At 33.5% G+C, this 18,265-nt stretch overlaps 1 protein-coding gene across 1 annotated transcript in view; it reads right to left on the reverse strand.

Moving 5' to 3' along the window:
- Positions 1 to 18,265, reverse strand: part of COL4A1 (collagen type IV alpha 1 chain) — a 192,738-nt gene that overhangs the window by 55,374 nt on the left and 119,099 nt on the right. The window contains exons 18-26 of the mRNA XM_003765735.4: positions 18,217 to 18,258; positions 16,608 to 16,692; positions 16,085 to 16,120; positions 13,844 to 14,008; positions 10,666 to 10,761; positions 8,900 to 8,983; positions 8,221 to 8,291; positions 4,189 to 4,380; positions 3,453 to 3,621 (exon numbers count right to left, since the gene is read on the reverse strand). Of these exons, the coding sequence (XP_003765783.1) occupies positions 3,453 to 3,621; positions 4,189 to 4,380; positions 8,221 to 8,291; positions 8,900 to 8,983; positions 10,666 to 10,761; positions 13,844 to 14,008; positions 16,085 to 16,120; positions 16,608 to 16,692; positions 18,217 to 18,258 (940 nt within the window). The remainder of the gene's footprint in view (positions 1 to 3,452; positions 3,622 to 4,188; positions 4,381 to 8,220; positions 8,292 to 8,899; positions 8,984 to 10,665; positions 10,762 to 13,843; positions 14,009 to 16,084; positions 16,121 to 16,607; positions 16,693 to 18,216; positions 18,259 to 18,265) is intronic.

Below are 18,265 nucleotides of genomic sequence, written 5' to 3' on the forward strand. Positions count from 1 at the left end.
CAGTTAATCCTCTTGCTGCCACTGCTTTATCAACTTGTATCTCAGGAAATTGGGAGCCCAAGGAGAGGGAGGGTAATGGGGAAGCAGCTGGCTAGTGGAGGAGTCAGAACACAACATTTATCAATTAAGTTCACCATCTTATATGGGTGCAATATATGATCAACCAAAACAATTATAATAGTAGCATCACAGATCACCATAATAGATATGATAATAATGAAAAAATTTGAAATATTTTGAGAAATACCAAAATGTGATTCAAATGTGATCATAAAATGTGATACATGATGTGAGCATGTTTTCAGTTGGGAAAAATGGAATTGAAAGGCTTGCTCAACTCATGGTGGCCAAAAAAACCCTCTAATTTGTAAAATAAAATATTTTAAATGCAATATCTGCAAAGGACAATAAAGTTAAGGAAAATAAAAAGAGATTTGTCTGAACTTCTAACTACCTTAATATTGATAAAATTCTGAAAAATTACAGTTTCTGATGTAGGAATTTAAACAATTTTACCGTATAAAATTCCTTATGATTTCTCTTTTATATTTACCTTTTTATGCTTCTTTTGAGTCTTATTTATGAAAGTCAAATTTTCTATTAAGCTCTGTTTTTTTTTTCATCAGAAATGTTTGAAAGACCCCTACTTCATCACATATCCATTTTTCTCCTGAAGAATTATGCAGTTTTGCTGGATAGGTGATTCCTGATTACAGTCCTAGCTCCTTTGCTCTCATTACAATGAGACAGACTTTTTCTGCCAAACTTCCAAGTTTTCTTTGCCTGGATAATTGTTTCAACCCAATTCTTTTTTTGATTCTGTTGCTATAGATTCATTTTGAAGCATTATTTTGAAGGTAGATGTTTGGAGGAGAATTTGGAAGAGCTCAAGTGAATCTTTGTCTTTGCTACATCATCTTGGCTCTGTGCCACCTTTAAATTTGCTCTTACAATATAAAACATTCATTTAAAATCAGGTAATATCAATATTAAGAAACATAATAACAATTACTTCATATAAGGTCATTCAAGAATAATTAATACATTATCAAGGGTATTATCATTCATAAATCAGGGTCTCTCCCATCAGTACAGACATTATCTATAAGGGACAGAAACTTAGGAGAGAGACACATTAATAAGGACAAGCTATGATTTAGGAAAACTCATAATTCTGATTTTCAGGCCTTGATGTTCTTGGTTCCTGGTGTTGTCATCAAAACCATTTCTTGACCGGCTGTTTCCTTTTGGTAATTTCCACTCTGTGCAAATCTGTTTCTCACTTATTCTTAAATTGATGAAGCAATGATAATTACTCTCCAAAATGTCAGAGGAATTGCTAAACTATTATAATGATTCTCTGAAGCTAGACAAATGCAAAACATCTCAGGTTGGCTGTCTGGACAATGAACAAGATCTAGGATAACTCTTGACCCAACTGAATGCTGGTTTATTGTATTAGTTTATTCATTGAATTAGTTTTTCTTATAGCAAAGCAGAATTCACAGCAAAGCTTCTTATGTTGATTTTCTTGACAATGCAAACAAACTTATTTAGCTCTATACATAGTAAGATGTTATATTTTCTGATCAGCTTTAAACACATGCTGATTACATTCATTAATAGTAAAACAAATAGAAAACCTGTCTTTCACATTCTACTGCTGGTCCCTGTCAAGAGTTGGAGAAGCAGTTTTAATTGCTGACTAATGTTTTTTTCCCTATTGATCTCCTATTTTCTTTTGGCTAAAATCAAAACTTCCACATACTTCGTGATTCTTCTTTGGAGAAAAGAGTTGGAGAGATAGACAGAGACAGAAACAGAGACCAAGAAAGAAATGTTTTCTTATATCAATAACATAATATGAATAATTTTTATTTCTAAATTTTGAAATCAATAATCTTTATGTAATCATCCCATTGCCTCTAGTTAATTATCTACTTTATTAAACTCTCAAATAAAAAAATTGGTTACAAGCAAATTATCTGAAGGGTCAGGATTTCTTGTCGCATCAGATTTCTCTGTCTTCTCAAAAATTCCTCTCAATTCTTTGGTCCTTAGAGCAGTCTGTGTCTATCACATTTCATCTGAAAACTGTTTCTGTATCCTTTAATTTAATCAGCTTTTCATATACAAAAGGTTTTGTTTTCCACTTTTTTCACAACTAAACTGCTCATAAATTAAAAGGGCAGTATCTTACTGGCATTCCACATATTTGATAAAAAGAAAAGCATATAAAATGGAGGAGAGGGATGAGTTGTTTTTCATTCCCTGCCCCCATCTCAACTGATTACAGTCATTAAAAAGTAAACCACAAATAACAGTGGTAATAAGGTATTAATATGTTATCAAAATCCAATTTCTCTGATTGAATTGGAAATACAAGTTGGCATTGGTTGGCAAAAAACTGCCCATGCCCAACATGAATTTAAAAACCCTAAAGCTACCAATCCTGGAGATAGGTTATAGAAGTCAAGAATTCAAGAAAATCTTGGATTTTTGAAATACAGTTCATACACACTTACTGGGTAAACATAGTTCATAGACACACACATTTACTAGGGAAACACAGATGCAAGAATCAATATTCAAATATTACAAAGTAGAACGATCCTGACAGAAGAGAACATAACCAACCACTGAGTCAATATTAATTGGCCCTCACATTTGGGAATTGATCTGTGGCATACCCAGGGATTCTAACTGAGTATGTTTTCCAGTAAAAGAGATGCACTTGGGGTAACAGCAAATGGATACCACAAGAAGTTAATGTCCATGAGAAGTCTATATAGTATCAAAAACATGACCTCTCTTAGGTATATATATTCTCTCTATGTCGAACTACTAACTTACTATGAATTTATGTCCACTCTCCCCTTAAATATTGTGCGTATTTGTAGCATAACGTACTCTTTACTGTGTCATGTTGGTGAGTGACTTTTACTTTGTACTTTGTGTCCACTGGCTATTAAAGATACAAAGTTATAGTTTTAAGAGCATAATCCCAGAGGGCTCATACTTGCTCCTTAACCCTCAGCATGCAGTCCATTTTCATTATCACCATTTCTCCTTCACAACTATTATAGACTTTACACTAATTTTAGTAAGTCTAACACTAAATTTATGTCTGAACACTAGCCAGATTTTTTACTAAAATTTTTGAACTCAAGATAGTAGATGTTCCCTCTGGAAGTCTCAACCTATGATTTCTGGTTGGAGAGGTAGCTATATAAAGAATAAAGACTCACAGATTTTTCGAGGTGAAAGAGATGTCAAAGATAACTGACTGCTATCCAAAAATTTTACAGATGAGGAAACTGAGGGCTAAATAATCTAAATAATTTGTCAGTAGTCATAATGGAAGCAGAACCTTGGTGCATCATTCATTGCTCTTTCTACTATACTATATAGATAGTAATTTTGCCAACATTTCCTATGTTCCAAATACTGACCTGGGAGACCTGGGGACCCAGGGCTTCCTGGAAAACCTGCTTGCCCTTTGTCACCAACTGGACCAGGTAGGCCAAATCCTGGTGGGCCAGGAGGGCCTATGTCACCACGACTTCCAGGAAAACCAACTCCTCCAGGGGGACCACGGTCTCCTTTTAGTCCTATTGAACCCTTTAATAAAAAAAGATAATTATCTATCATATATGTTAATTTTAGAATCTTTAGGAGTTTTGATAATGAAGTATGCTATATTTATCATCCCATATTCCTCCCCTACCCCAAACCACCACCCTTCTATTATCAAATTTAACTGAGAACATGTTATACCCTTTATAACTGAAGGTAAAAGATTAGTTTTTGCTTTTCCAGTTCAGATTAATTTTCTAATCCCATAAGAGCTTTTCCTAATTGCAATATAAATGTCTCTAAAAACAGTACATCCTGCTTAGAAATTTAATATCCCAACCAAATGCCTCAGAATCATTTTGCTCCCGCCAAACCATAATTTTTTCATATTTGCTCCCCAACCCTCAGCATGCAACTCATTTTCATTATCACCATTTCTCCTTCACAACTATTATAGACTTGACACTAATTTTAGTAAGTCTGACACTAAATTTATGTCTGAACACTAGCCAGATTTTTTACTAAAAATAGATAATTATTCAAATTGTAAACCTCTTTATTCCCCTTTGCTCTAAATTAAGGTACATATACTAAATATGGAAATAAACATACCGGTGATCCTTTGGGGCCCTGAAGACCAGGATGGCCATCTCTTCCAGGTGTTCCTGCTCTTCCAGGGGCACCAGGTTGTCCTGGAAAACCTGGCTCTCCTTTGTCACCCTTCAGCTTTGCATCCAAATAAATCTCTCCAGGCTCTCCCTTTGCTCCTGGCTCACCCCTCAGTCCTGGCAAACCTGGAGGCCCCTAAAATAATAAAACATAAGCATATTACTAAACACATCCATTCCTCTAATAACTCACCAATGCTTTCTGCAATGAAATAAGAAATTTGTCATTTTCTCCAAGTGACATTTGGAGTAAAAAATCTTCTAAAATGGAACCAGTTAATTTGCAATAAAGCCCAGATCCTTCTTTCTATAATTCTCAAAGCATTCCATTTTGCTCCATTGGATATTTCAAAAATAGATACATAAAGAGAAAGTATGGAATTTTTCCCACATCTCCATAAAGGAGGCCTTAATACTGTCCCATTTGCAAAGAACTTGAACTTTTCTTTTCCCTCACAAGTTCTAAAACAGTCACAAAATATTTGAATGTACATTGGCATAGGACAAGATATCCAAGAAGTCCTTTTGTTTATGTGGTGCCAATGTTTTGAGGGGCTTTTAGATCCACGGTGTAAGGATGTCTGTTTCCCATTTTCAATTGTTATAGGAGACTACTCAATGAGAAGTGAGATCAGACTTGTTTTTTTTTTTCTTTCTCAGGCTAGTCATTACTGAAATTATAAAGGTTTCCTTTTATGTTCATTCCCTTTGTTCTGGGAGATAAGGTCTTCCAGGACTAAGTGTGGAAACCAAAAAGCCAACATTCAGCCAATTCTATAATTAGTCACTTATGAGCAGTCAGCAGAATAGAATTTACTTTCCCAAGAGCCACATATCAGAACACATTTTTCAATTCCTGGAAAGCCAGATTTGCTCAGAATGTGCACACCCACAGATGTTTTCTCATCCAGCAGCTTTCAGAACCCACGATTCTCAAGGAAATTACAACTGTTTTAAATGACCGAAATAAATTCAAATTACTTGTTCTTTTAACACTGAGAAACAGCTTCTGGTTTCTAGCTGATTTAGTACAATTTTGTTAAGCTTAATCTCACAGGACATTCTGATACAATATCCAGTTTTAATTCCTCCCCACTCCTATTCCCTTTCCTCATATTTGGACTTTTCAAAAGAAACATTACAATATGGTAGGGCTGTTGTTCTTTCCATGGTAAATGTCTTAATTGCTACCATCTAAGATACTGATACTTACAATCAATTAGGACACACTTACTAAAGTTCATTTGCCTAGGTTCCTAGGAAGTGTATAAGCATCTTCTTCCTAGGACAGGATTGTCCACTGTATTAGAGGGCCCAGTATATTACTGTGCTAGAAGAACATATGTGCTTAAAAATGAATAGTTCAGTAGAACTATTAAAAACACATAGGACATGTTCAGGAAGGCTGGGGGTAGCTAAAAACAATTTTCTTGGCTGCTTTGTGATAATGTAATCCTAAATTCTTTTTACAGGGATCATGTTCTTAGAGGATCATAAATTTAGAGTTGGAACTCTTAGTCTTTTAAAGAAGAGTAGTTCAACTTTTTCAACTTAAAGATGAGAAAATTGATGACAAAGGGTTAATGTGACTCGTACTAAAAAATCAAACTGAGCTCTACTATCTCCACAATCCAGCATGCCCTTCACATTGTGTATTAGGATGTATTATAAAGACATTGTATATTTATTTTGGTATTTACCACAATTGAAAAGAGCTTAGAACAGTATTATGCATATAAATGCTTTGTAAATGTTAATTATTATGGGTATTATTAGTATTATTTTACCTAAGACTCTAACCAGGGCACTGGAACCCCCTATTTCATTAAAGAGAAAAAGAATTTAGATTTTTATTTTTCTGATCCCTTTCCCCACTTTGACTATTTGATTTACTTTGTTGAACATAATCACGAAATACTGCTTTTTTTCAAAGCTTATTTAAGCAGTTAATGAAACTTTAAAGCATTGCCCAGTAAGTTTTATTGATCTCTTGGTAGCTGTTGTAGTTGTACAGTCAAATGTCCATGAGATAATATTTGCTAAATACACAAATATGCCTAGCACATAATATGCACTATAGAAACATTATCATTATCACTATTAATAATACTACTAATTAATAATGTTAAGGTAATGATGACTAATGTTATCACTATTATGATTATTATTATTATTATTCAATTCATTAGTTTACCAAAGTGCTACTAATAAAGAAGTCTTTAAGTAGCTGCATAGAAGAACCATGATTTTTTCATTATCCAATTTTTTTATCTTATTTTTAAATTTTTCATTACAAGTCAGTCATAAACTCTAAACACAAATTCAAGTTAAGTCCTAATAGAGGAAGCAGCAGAAATTGTCTTAAAAATATGTTCATTGATATTTTATTTAATGTTCTTTGTCCAACTTTCAGGTAGATTTCTTTTTCCCTCCTTTACTCTTTTGTTTATTCTATTCTTTAGTCAACTCTCTGTCTGTCTCTGCTCTGTGTGTGTCTCTGTCTGTGTCTCCATCTGTGTCTCCATCTGTGTCTCTTTGTCTCTGTGTGTGTGTGTGTGTGTGTGTGTGTGTGTCTTCCTCTCTCCTTCCCTCTTCTACTTTTCTGTTTTCTGAAACCAGGTTTCCAAGGGCATCAGGACTGATTTCAAGCCAAACTTTAAGCAGGAAAATGCTGCCTCAGAAGAAAAACAGATAAAAGGAGATGAATTGAGAGTAAAAGCATCTTTCTCACATTGCCTCAAAGTTTTTTTTTTTTTTTTGTCTTTGATATTCACCATAGATTGAACTTCTTCAGTTCAGCTGAACTCTTAATTTTTTAGAAACACTTTAAACAACTGCAATCCGCAGTTTAGCTCCCCAGGTTCCAGGATGGTTCTAAAAAGCCAAGAGGCAAAGATTTAACTTCAAAAACAAACTAATGATTATTTGCCCCTAGCTGTTTCACTTTCACTCAGCTACCCCATGCTCTTGCCCTCATACGCGTACAAGGTTCCAGCAGTATATAAAAAAAAATTCCTTTGAGTAAATCTGCTATATCAGAAGAGACTAATGAAAGAAATTTTTTTCCAGATTAAAGACAGTACAACAAGGAATTATATATACTAGATGATGCTTAAACTTAATAGAAGTTATTAGAGAAACAAAATTATTGCATTAGAAAACAGTACTGATTTTAATAATAAAATAATCTCTAATACTTAATTTTTTTTCCTGTTTTCTCAATTATTCCTTCTTCTTGTAAGAAGCTAGAGATTGAATTGATATTGTATTTAACTAGGTTTCATGAAAAGATGGTTACTACCAAGTGACACTTGAATAGTAAGCAAGAAGCGAATTTGGATAGAATATGCCACCACTGGCCATAAAACTATTCCAGAGAACCAAATATATCAAACCTATTCACTAATAAGCTTTTAGGTATTTCCCAATTATGGTACTGCTTGAGAAGGTAAATGCAATAAAAAACCAAAATGAATATCCATTGTAATTGCTAGGGAAAGCCACTGGAGGGCACCAGGCTACACTTTTTTGGCTTTGAAAAAATTTGTTAAAATTGAAGCTACAAGGATTCCACCAGAAGATGGAGCAGCAAACCTCAAATACATAAACACAGAGCATCACCAAAACCAAGTTTGTGAAAAATGTAAAAGGCAAATTGGGATATCTGATCTGGTTTCAACAAAGTTAATTTCTTTCACAATTTTGACTGAAATTGAGTTAATTAATCTTGTATAAGATAAAAAGTGATATCACTCAAAAATATTGTATTTCTTTAATCCAATATGAAGCAAATAACAATGAAAATGCAAATATGCAAATTCTCTTAAGAAGGGAATAAGCATTTATTAAGTACCTATTACTGTCAGGCTAATGTCAGGTGCTATGCCAAGCATTTCATAAATATTATTTCATTAGATCATCATAAGCTCATTTGACACTTTTTGGCACAGATTAAAATTCAAAGTGATATACTTACAGGCATCCCTTCAAGACCATTATGTCCAGGTAAACCTCTGTCTCCCTTAGCACCTGGCTGTCCTGGAAAACCTAAACAAAAAGATAGGGTAAAATGAATAATCAAATGCAGTATCACATTTTTCCTACCTTTAAATCCCTAATTTATTGTTTAAAAAGCAGGAATATTTTCATACAAAGTAGATGTTCTTGAAACAAATTTTATTCTAAAATTTCCTATTGAAAATTACAACTATGGTAAAAGAGTGAAAAGGAAGAAAAAAGCATTCTAAAGCCTTAAAATGTCTTTTGTGCAAGTTTTTATAAAATAAGTAACTTTTTCTGAATAGGTGTCTTCCTGGGGAGAATTCTATTCATTTTTTGGTAAAAGTATTGAATTCATCAACTTTTACTGTGTAAAGAGAGTATCTCAATATAGGAACCACTTGTCTTATAGCTATTTGATTATTAAGAAATTCTTTCTGTGATGAAGTTACAGCATATAATATTAATTTATATTGTGTAAGGGGGGAAGATTATATCAAAAATTTCTGTTCTTCATTAGATTAAAATATAATAATTTAGAAGTTTGAGAAACTACAATGGTGATTATTGATCTCCTTGACCAAGAGCAATGCTCCTTGAGATGTTATTCCTTGTACCCAAGATATGTCAAAACAAATCAAAGTCAATTATCTTACCTATTTCCCCTGGTGGTCCTTGTGGACCTGGAAGTCCAGGAACTCCATCCAGATCACAGGTTAGGCAGCCTTGACCTTTCTCACCTTCAAAATAAAATTTAAGTACAACATGAGTGAATTATGTAAAAAAAACCTTCACTAGACTAAATTGAGAGAATAAAGGTCACTGTTATTAACAAACATATTTAAAATTAACTTTTCCAAATGATCACCTCTTTGGGGGTTATCAGTTTTCTAATAAGTATGGAATTGGCACATCACTCTGAATAAAGCTAGTTTTCCTCTCTAGACAACTAAGATTATTTTTTATCCATACTTCCATTATATTCTGAAAACCATGTTTCACATACAACCTATTTTTATCTCTAATAATTATAAACAAAAACAAGAAAAATGAGGAACACCCCAAAAAACCAAAAAACTGAAGGGTATACCTTCATGTGACCTAAATTTTTTGTTTTTCCTTGGACTTTTGGGGAGGGGGATAAGCCACTTTATTCCTTACAATGTTTTATTTAATTAATTTTTTCTTTGACTTATTTTGTTTTGGCAGAATGATCCAATAAATATTGTTGCCTAATAGATGATAATCAAAAGGAAAAAGAAAGTGCATTAATCATAAATTAAAGGGTAGTGGAGAAAACAAAATATACCACATCAAAGAAATGATAAGATATATTTTCTCCTCTCTGTTAAAAAACATTATTCAATCAAGAAAACAAATCTTTTGACAACTTAGGTGCACTTATGCTTACACTTTTAGGTTTTAAGGCTAAAATCTTCAATTGTTGGAAAAGCAGAAAGGAAAAAAACCTATATAAAAACAACAGTTACCAAGAAAGTGGGAAAAATTAGTATTTATTGCTATCCTTTTTCACCTACTGGACATTCTTCTCATCCCACTCTTCTTATCATCTCCCTAGTCCCCTTCTCTCAAATCACATATCAAGGTGCTGTTCTCTAGGGTCACAGTCTTCATGCACTACAAGCATTTCTTTTAAAACATGAACTAATAACTAAAATTTTAGTTAATAGAACCTGAGGGAAATCAGAATGTTGAAATGACACAGTATGGGATCAAAATAATGGGGCAACTATCTACTTAAGTAACCAGTTGATTAGTAGCCATATAATGTATATGGAGAAAGGTAAACAAATATGGGAAGATGTATATTCAAAGACAGAACTGTTACTCCATATGTGTGCATATTCCAAAAAGGCCAAAAGATGCCCCTCAACAACTGACTTGTTTAAAGGGAAAAGAAAAATCAGTTCACAAAATAGTTTGTCAAACCAATAGCTAGGGTCAATACCAATTAATTCAGACATGAGGTTAACAACAAAGCTGAGCTTCAAGATTTTAGGCACTTTTTTATTCTCATGAACTTAATGAAATACTGGCATTCTTCAGAAATTTTGCCCTTGAAATTTTAGGTAAAAAATAAGATAATGTCTCAATTTTGTCCCACAGTTTGTTCTGCTATGTTTGTCAACATGAGGGCTACTCATTTAAAATTACATGGAAATGGAAGGGAAAACAAAAAAGAAAGACACTAATCCTGAGGAATGAAAATCTACAAAATCTCCCTTTCTTAAGGGCATTCTTATCTCAAAAGCTCAGAATAAGACAATCTCAAAAGAAACTACAGAAGACAATTATTCAAATTGAACCCACGATTATTCAAAAATGTACCCCATACCCATGATCTACAAATTTATTATCAGGTGTGAACACTAGTTTAAAAATTCATTAAACCTTAAGTTACCTTTCTGTCCCATCTCCCCTGTCAATCCTGGTAGCCCAGCACTTCCCGGTGGTCCTTGATCTCCAGGTGGTCCAGGCTGGCATTCCACTATTCCATCTAACAGTCAAACAAAACAAGAAGAATTTTGGTTTTATAAAATCCATATTTCCTAGAATATAGCAACCAGGGCATCTACAGCCAATGTGCCACAAAAAAAAAAATTGTATTTATTACAATTTTAAAGGAACCAAGGCCATTGACTTGAAAAATACAACCACACATGTACTATTTAGAATGCCATGACAAGAATGTCTTAATTCTCTAATGTACTCCTTCAACACAAAATTAAAACAAAGTCACTACTGGCCTAAAAGAATCATGATGTACAGCAACATGGTAATGTGCTAAACCATAATTGATGTTTAATTCTAAGGGTTTTTATGTTAGTAGATCAGGCAATGACTAGTTATACAAAGCACTTCTGGTGTATTTCTTGAAGTAGGTTCAAGGTAAGAAGTACTGCTTTCTGTCTATAACTAGGCAATAGGTTTTTTTCCGCTCTTTATAAAATGGAACATTTATTCTTTAACTCAATCAAGGAAAAAATGAAAGAACAAACCATTACAGAAAATTTTGCTCTTACTTCTTAGCATGTACCTGACTTCTGCATCCCAAACATCCAACAGATTCACAAGAGGTTAAGAACTTATCAGCTCTGCTCTTTCTTTAGTTTGTAAAATTCTATTTGTGATATTATAAGCAGGGGACAGAGAGCTCTAGGTAGGAAGTGATGCTGAAGCATGATAAGTCATACATTTATTTTGATATTATTTCTTTGTCCAGTAGTCCTCAAATCAATCTGGTTTATGACTCCTCTGCTGTCTGGTGGAAATTAGAGTGCATTGTTGGGGAACAAGAAACAGTGCAGTATGGGACAGCTAGTGAACAAATGTGTTTTCTATGGTGACACAAAGCAGAGGTAATTGAGCAAACCTTTCATTGTTTCTACTTAATACCCCAACAGAATGCATCTCATCCTCTTCTTTGAGTAGAGTTAGGCTGTCCAGCAAACCCAGCATCTAGCACTGTAAGTAAAATCTGAGGTAGAAATAGGTGGTTCTTGGTAATTTTTCTTCATTAAAGCACAGGAAGTCAGAAAGCCTAAAAGGCAATTACTTCTCAATATTCTTCCTAGTCAGCCACAGCTAATGATTCTGGATTTGTGCTTTCCATCTCTTGTAATTTATATCTTTCTTCATTTTTGTTTTCAGTATAATTGACTGAATCCTATAGGTCCTACTTAAAGTAAAAATAAACTATCATGCTTAAAAAAAATCTCAAATTACTTCTCTGTGAAGACTGTGGTCTTAATAACACATGTAGTTTTAGTTATTAGCTCCTACTTAAATCTGATAATAATCATTGACATTTATATCAGGAAAGTTTTTCAAAGCAATTGTGTGTGTGTATTTAGATATATGTATATATATATATATATATATATATATATATATATGAGTTTCTGTGTTTGTGTGTGTGTGTATTTGTGTGTGTGCATGGCTTCTCATCTGATACTAAGGACAACCTTCCAAAATAACTACTACAAGTATTCATATACTGTTCTTAGAGAATGCTAAGGCCTATAGTTAATTGATTTTTCCCTCATTACTAAGTTAGAGGAAGGATTTGAAATAGTCTTCCTTATTCTATATACCACACCACATTATCTTCCTCAAATCCATCTATTGGTCTTACGAAGAAAGTCCACAAGAGATGACATTAAAATAAAAAGACTGAAACAGATTATTTCTAAGGTCTTTTACAGATCTCAGTCCTACAACAGACTATTTATTTAAATAAAATTCACATAGTTTTCAGAGAACCTTTCCATCCTTCCTTATCTGAATAGCATCCCTGTATTCTTCTGATGAGAAAGCAATATAGGGTGAATGGGTAAATCAAGCCAAAATAACTTAAAACCCAAATCAAAAACTAGGAAAACTCTACTGATAAGATATAAAAATCAATATTATGATCCATGGTGAACAGTTTCTATCTATTAAGATTATTTGCAGGCACAGATGGCCTGGAGCTCATTGCAACCATATGGGAAATGAAGACAATCATGAAATTCAGTAGAAAATTTGAAAGAAGACTGTTTCACTTGTGCATGGTTAATGAACCATTAATATGCCTCAAAGTGGCAATTAGCTTTAAGCTGTCTCTTTGCCTGAGTCATATTGTGTATATAAAACATTCTCATTTATAAATTATCCCTTAATACTTCATCATTTTTGTGCTTATTTTATATTGTCTATAAAAGGCTAAGGTTGATTGATAGGAGGATAGTTCATGTAGAGTTTCCTATTCAAATAAGAGAAGTGAAAAGGCCATATATATAACAGAAGCATACTTATACATGACAAGTAGCATGGAAAACTGAGTTTTGAGGTGGACAATATATCGTTTAAAACCTATGACTTTAGGCAAGTCATTAAAAACTTTATGCCTCAGTTTTTTGTGCAAAATAAGAGGACTAGATGACTTCTAAGATCCCTTTCTATTCTCTATTATGACCCCATGACCTCAATAGTGAAAAAAAAAGAGGAAAAAAACAATAAATGTAGTTTAGTCCAGTAGATACCGGACCTAAAGTCAAGAACACTTCCATTCAAATCCTGATTTAGACACTTACTAGTCAAAAATCAGTCTGAGTTTTAGCTTCTTACCCATTATTCTGCTAGCTGACTTAGAATAAATTGAATCTTTCACTTTCTCAGTTTATTTTCCTATCAAGTTATCTAAATATTCCACAGCTTCATTGGTATGTTTCCTTTAGGTCTAATGCCATCCAATAAGCAAGGATTTCAAGTTCTGGTACACTTGATGTTGTAATAATTAAATCTCCTTAAATGATGATCAAAGTATAACACATGCACACTTTCAGTCTATGTTGAATAGTATCATGGAAACATTCCAAAAGGTGATATATGCCTACCTAACAATTTGAATTTTAAAGCCATTCCTATTAATCTTTAGTCAACCATAGGGTTAGAACATATCTCCTTATTCTGGAACAATTAACTCCATAACCAACAGGTAAGGTTTGTGGTTCTGAGTAAGCCTCACACTTCTTTGTGTAGCCTTAACACTAAGAATAGTTTGAATTCCAAGGGAAACTAAATTAAATAGAACTTACTTGTATGGCCTGGTAAGCCAGGAGGTCCAGGAGGCCCGGGAAGTCCTGGGAACCCATCTCTTCCACTTGTTCCGGGCAATGATTGTCCTGGAGGACCTGGATCACCCTTTTCTCCCCTTTCACCAGGAAAGCCAGGAGCACCAATTTGTCCGGGGACTGGGAAGCCTTAGGTCAGAAAATAACCAATTAGCATAAAAGGACATATTCTAACCCATTCCCTTGAAAAACAAAATCAAACAAACATAAAATCCCACAAACGCTAAACAAAGTGATTTTACTTTACTGAATCAAAGAGAAAATGACTAGGAGATAATCACTCAATAATATGTATTAGATACCCACAGGCATATGAAATTACATTGGATGCAATATAAGAACTAGTTAAATGAACCTGCATGGATAAAATACAAATTATATATGCAGACTAGTATGAATAACTATATAGATATTTTTATGAAGCATAGTCATCAATATCTGTCAATATGTTGAACTGAAAAAATACTAAATATTATAATCAGAAAGCAATAGAAGAAATATGAAATTTCTACTAAGGGAATGAGAACACATCCTAAGTGTAGAAACTGATATTAGATGAAAGGAAGATTTAAGACTAAATAGAGAAATATAAATAGATTGTTTTTCTGGAGATAGAATCATAGGTAGGGACTAAAGAGATGTATCAAGTGTGTACTTAAAGACATCAAAATCTAGAAGACAAGGAGCATGGTCTCAGCACATAGGAATATGGTTACCCACTTCAAGATTTTAAGTATGCATATTGCCAAGTAATTAGTAATGATAGTTTCCTTACTGGTTGTTCCCTACTTACACCAATGAAATGATAAGTCCGGATCAATATATATAATTGAAATTATAGGTCCATATATATTCAAAAATATGTCCATCCATCCACTGATACACAGAGAAATATATACATATATGTATGTGTATGTTTATATATGTATGCATGTTTGCACATATATATGTTTGGGAAAGAATAGGAAAGGAAAGAGAAAGAGAAAATGAGAAACAGAAAACAGGGTTTACAGAGGAAAGAAGTAAAGGAGACAAAGACAGAGAGAGGGATTCATAGAGGAAAGAAGAAAGGGAAAGAGAGAAACAGGAACAGAAAGAAAAAGGAAGGGAGAGAGGGAGGGAGAGAAAGTGGGGAAAAGAGACAAAGAGAAAGGTTTATAGAAGAAAGAAGGTAGGGAAGGAGGCAGAAACAGAGAGGAAGAAGGAAGGAGAATGAGATCAAGAAAGAGCAGGGATAAAGGGAGACAGAGGGGCAGATCATGGAAGAAGAGAGAAAGCATGTACTGGATAAGTTTACTAAGGTGTGGAGAAATTGTAATCTGTGTCAATGGAGGGAGTGCTGACATTGACAAAATCACAGACCTTTGTTGAAAAAATTACTGAAGATTACCTGGACTCAGTAATTCAAAGCTATATTGTACATCCTGAGTCCGTGAGCTCAGGACAGTTGTTCTAAATGCTACTATCTTAAGACTATAACTAAGCACTTAGCTACAGGGCAAAACTTAAAATTCTAATAGCACTTTACAGAACAAATATTTTTACCAGAGTATTCAAGAAAGGTTTCACTGGAGTTGAATTGGACTTTGAAAAATGGGAAGGAGGGAGGAGAATTTACATAAGAGATTTGGTAGCAATACTATATTCCACATAATGGATAGGACAGCAAGGAACAGACTGACTGCTATAAAGATTTTGTATTAGGTGGCAAGAAGTAAAGTCACACAAGTAATATAGGGGTTTCTTAAGGAGTCCCTGAAAGTCAGAGAAGTCAGGATTTGATAGAAAAGACTATGCAAGGTCATTAGAGGTTCTAGAGGAGGGTTAGTATTCTAAAAATGGTAACAAAGTGAAGAGAAGCCATATTCAAAATATAACAGAATTAAAAGATATTGTTGCAGTAATTCCATTGTGTATGTACATATATACACATATATCCATATATGATGTAAAATAGATTGTGTATTTGAGTATACCTATATATAGCATATTTGTGCATGTTCATTTTCACCCCCAAATTACTCAGAAGAAACATTTTGAATAGTTAAATTTAATCTTCATTAATTCATTTCTTCAACAAAGATTTAAGCCTCTACTATATGCAAATCAATTTCCATGCAGATCTGTAACATTCATTACATACAGAAGAAAACAGAAAATCTAGGCTAAATAGGAAAAAAATCCTGTTATAAATTGAATTTTTACCTGGAGGACCTGGTTGGCCTGGAATACCTGGATAACCTAAGGAGAGAGACAAAAAAAGGAGATATTAGAATTTAGTTAGTCTAATTTATCGTTTTGATTGGTTCAAGTCTGCCATACCCATAAATAGTCATACCAATGGGAACATGAAAAAGTATACCCAAAAAGGAAATAATTCTACATGAGCCCAAAGAACAGAAAGGCAAGATCAAAAGTGATGACCAACACTCTTCAATATTTCTGTCAGTATTTGTTCTTATCTGTCAATTCAATTTCAAGAGTAAATTTAATGACCAATTATTTAAGTTGCTAAAAAAAAACACACACACATTATGTACTGTCCCCAAAACCCCTTTCCACATGACTAAATTTGCAATTATAATACAGACTTGTAATATAAACACATTAAATGTGACATGGTTTATGATATAAAGATAAAATCTCAGTTACACTATATAATTCTGCCAATTACACAAATGTTTTCAATAGAACTAATTTAGACCAGAAAAAGGTTTTAAAAATTTACCTTTTTGACCTGGTTCGCCTTTTAATCCTGGAGCACCTGGATATCCCTTCTCTCCTTTTTCACCCCCTGGTTGTGTGCTTATCACCTATATCAAAGTAGGGAAAAGTATCCATGAATGCCAAGATCTACATAATGGCATCAAAAATATGGCTACAAATGTAAAGAAAATTGTTCTGCCTGAAAACTAACAAACTCAACACCTTCTTACAGCAAATAAAATAATGAGTTCCCTTTAAGGATATTAAATTGTAAGAGTAACTATGAATGTAGAGAAAGAACCTCAAATTTCTCAGGTTTTCTTAACACAGAAATCCGTCGAGTAATTAGGCAGAGGCAAAATAGTCAATATCAATGCTGATAATGTTATTTTGGTTTGTTTTCTCTCATTAAGAAGAAAAAAAAAGCCCAGGGGTTTTAAGAGCACACATATTTTAACCATGGCATATAGACTACATGCTTAGAAAACCAATAGGTGATAAAGAGGTACCATGCTAAAAGAAGGCTCCTCCTTTAAGCCATCCTTAAGAGATGACAGCAGATAGACAAACTGGAAAATAGATTCAAAACCTTTATTTCTACCTAATAAATCATTCTCTCAAATACTACATTACTGAGAAGCTATGAAATCATGTTTTCAGATTAATTTCAGTCAACATACACACACACACACATCATTGCTACTTTTTATATTATAGAAAGTCAGATGTGTTTTGGGGGGGTGTTTGTTTGTTTTAGAGATCTTGGGCTCTCTGGAAGAGAAAAGAAAATAACAATTTTTATTTTTATTTTTCATCAATGCTTTTTATTTACAAAACATATGTATGGGTAATTTTTCCAACGCTGACTCTTGCAAAACCTTTTGTTTCAAATTTTCCCCTCCTTCCACCCACCCCCTCCCATAGCTGGCAGGTGGTCCAATACATGTTAAATATAAAATAATAATTTTTTTTAAAAAATCAAATAAAAATGGGCCAAAAGTCCTTATACAAAAAATATCATTTTAGCATATACTTTTTCAAAAAATTATATGCAAAATCAGAATTATTAAAAAAGAAAAGAAAAGAATGGCTCTAAGACCATTTCCACATTGTTCAAAAAGAATATTAATTGATCACTTCTGTATCTAGCTATAGACAACCCCAAGGACACAGTACAAAAATATAAATCATCATAGTAATATGTCTTAGAAAAATTCCAATAGAATAGCTGAGCCCTAGCCTTCTTGCACTTTTGTTTAACAGTTTTATAGATATTCACTCTAAGAAAGGCCTTACTCTCACCTCTTAAGAAGACTGTGAAGGTAATCCTGGATTCTTCAACCATGGTACATATAAATTTGGACAGAAGCTTGTCTTAAATATAGCTGTAACTGTCTTCAGAGACTGTGAGTCTGTCAACAGTACACAGCCAGTGTACAGCCAGTGGGGAAAAGGTTCAATAACAAAATGATTGCAGAAGAATGGTAATTGTTATAAGGACCATCTACTTAGGCAAGATGATTGGCATTTATGATCTACATCAATTGAGGGAAGACTTCACAATAAGGAAATCAGGAATATGAAGCATCAAAATATAGAAGAAATACACACATAACATTTATTTTACTTACAGTGCCTGGTAATCCTTGAGGGCCTGGGAATCCTCTCTCTCCCTACAAA

This window comes from Sarcophilus harrisii, chromosome 3 (genome assembly GCF_902635505.1).
Source record: "Sarcophilus harrisii chromosome 3, mSarHar1.11, whole genome shotgun sequence".
NCBI classification, from domain to species: domain Eukaryota; kingdom Metazoa; phylum Chordata; class Mammalia; order Dasyuromorphia; family Dasyuridae; genus Sarcophilus; species Sarcophilus harrisii.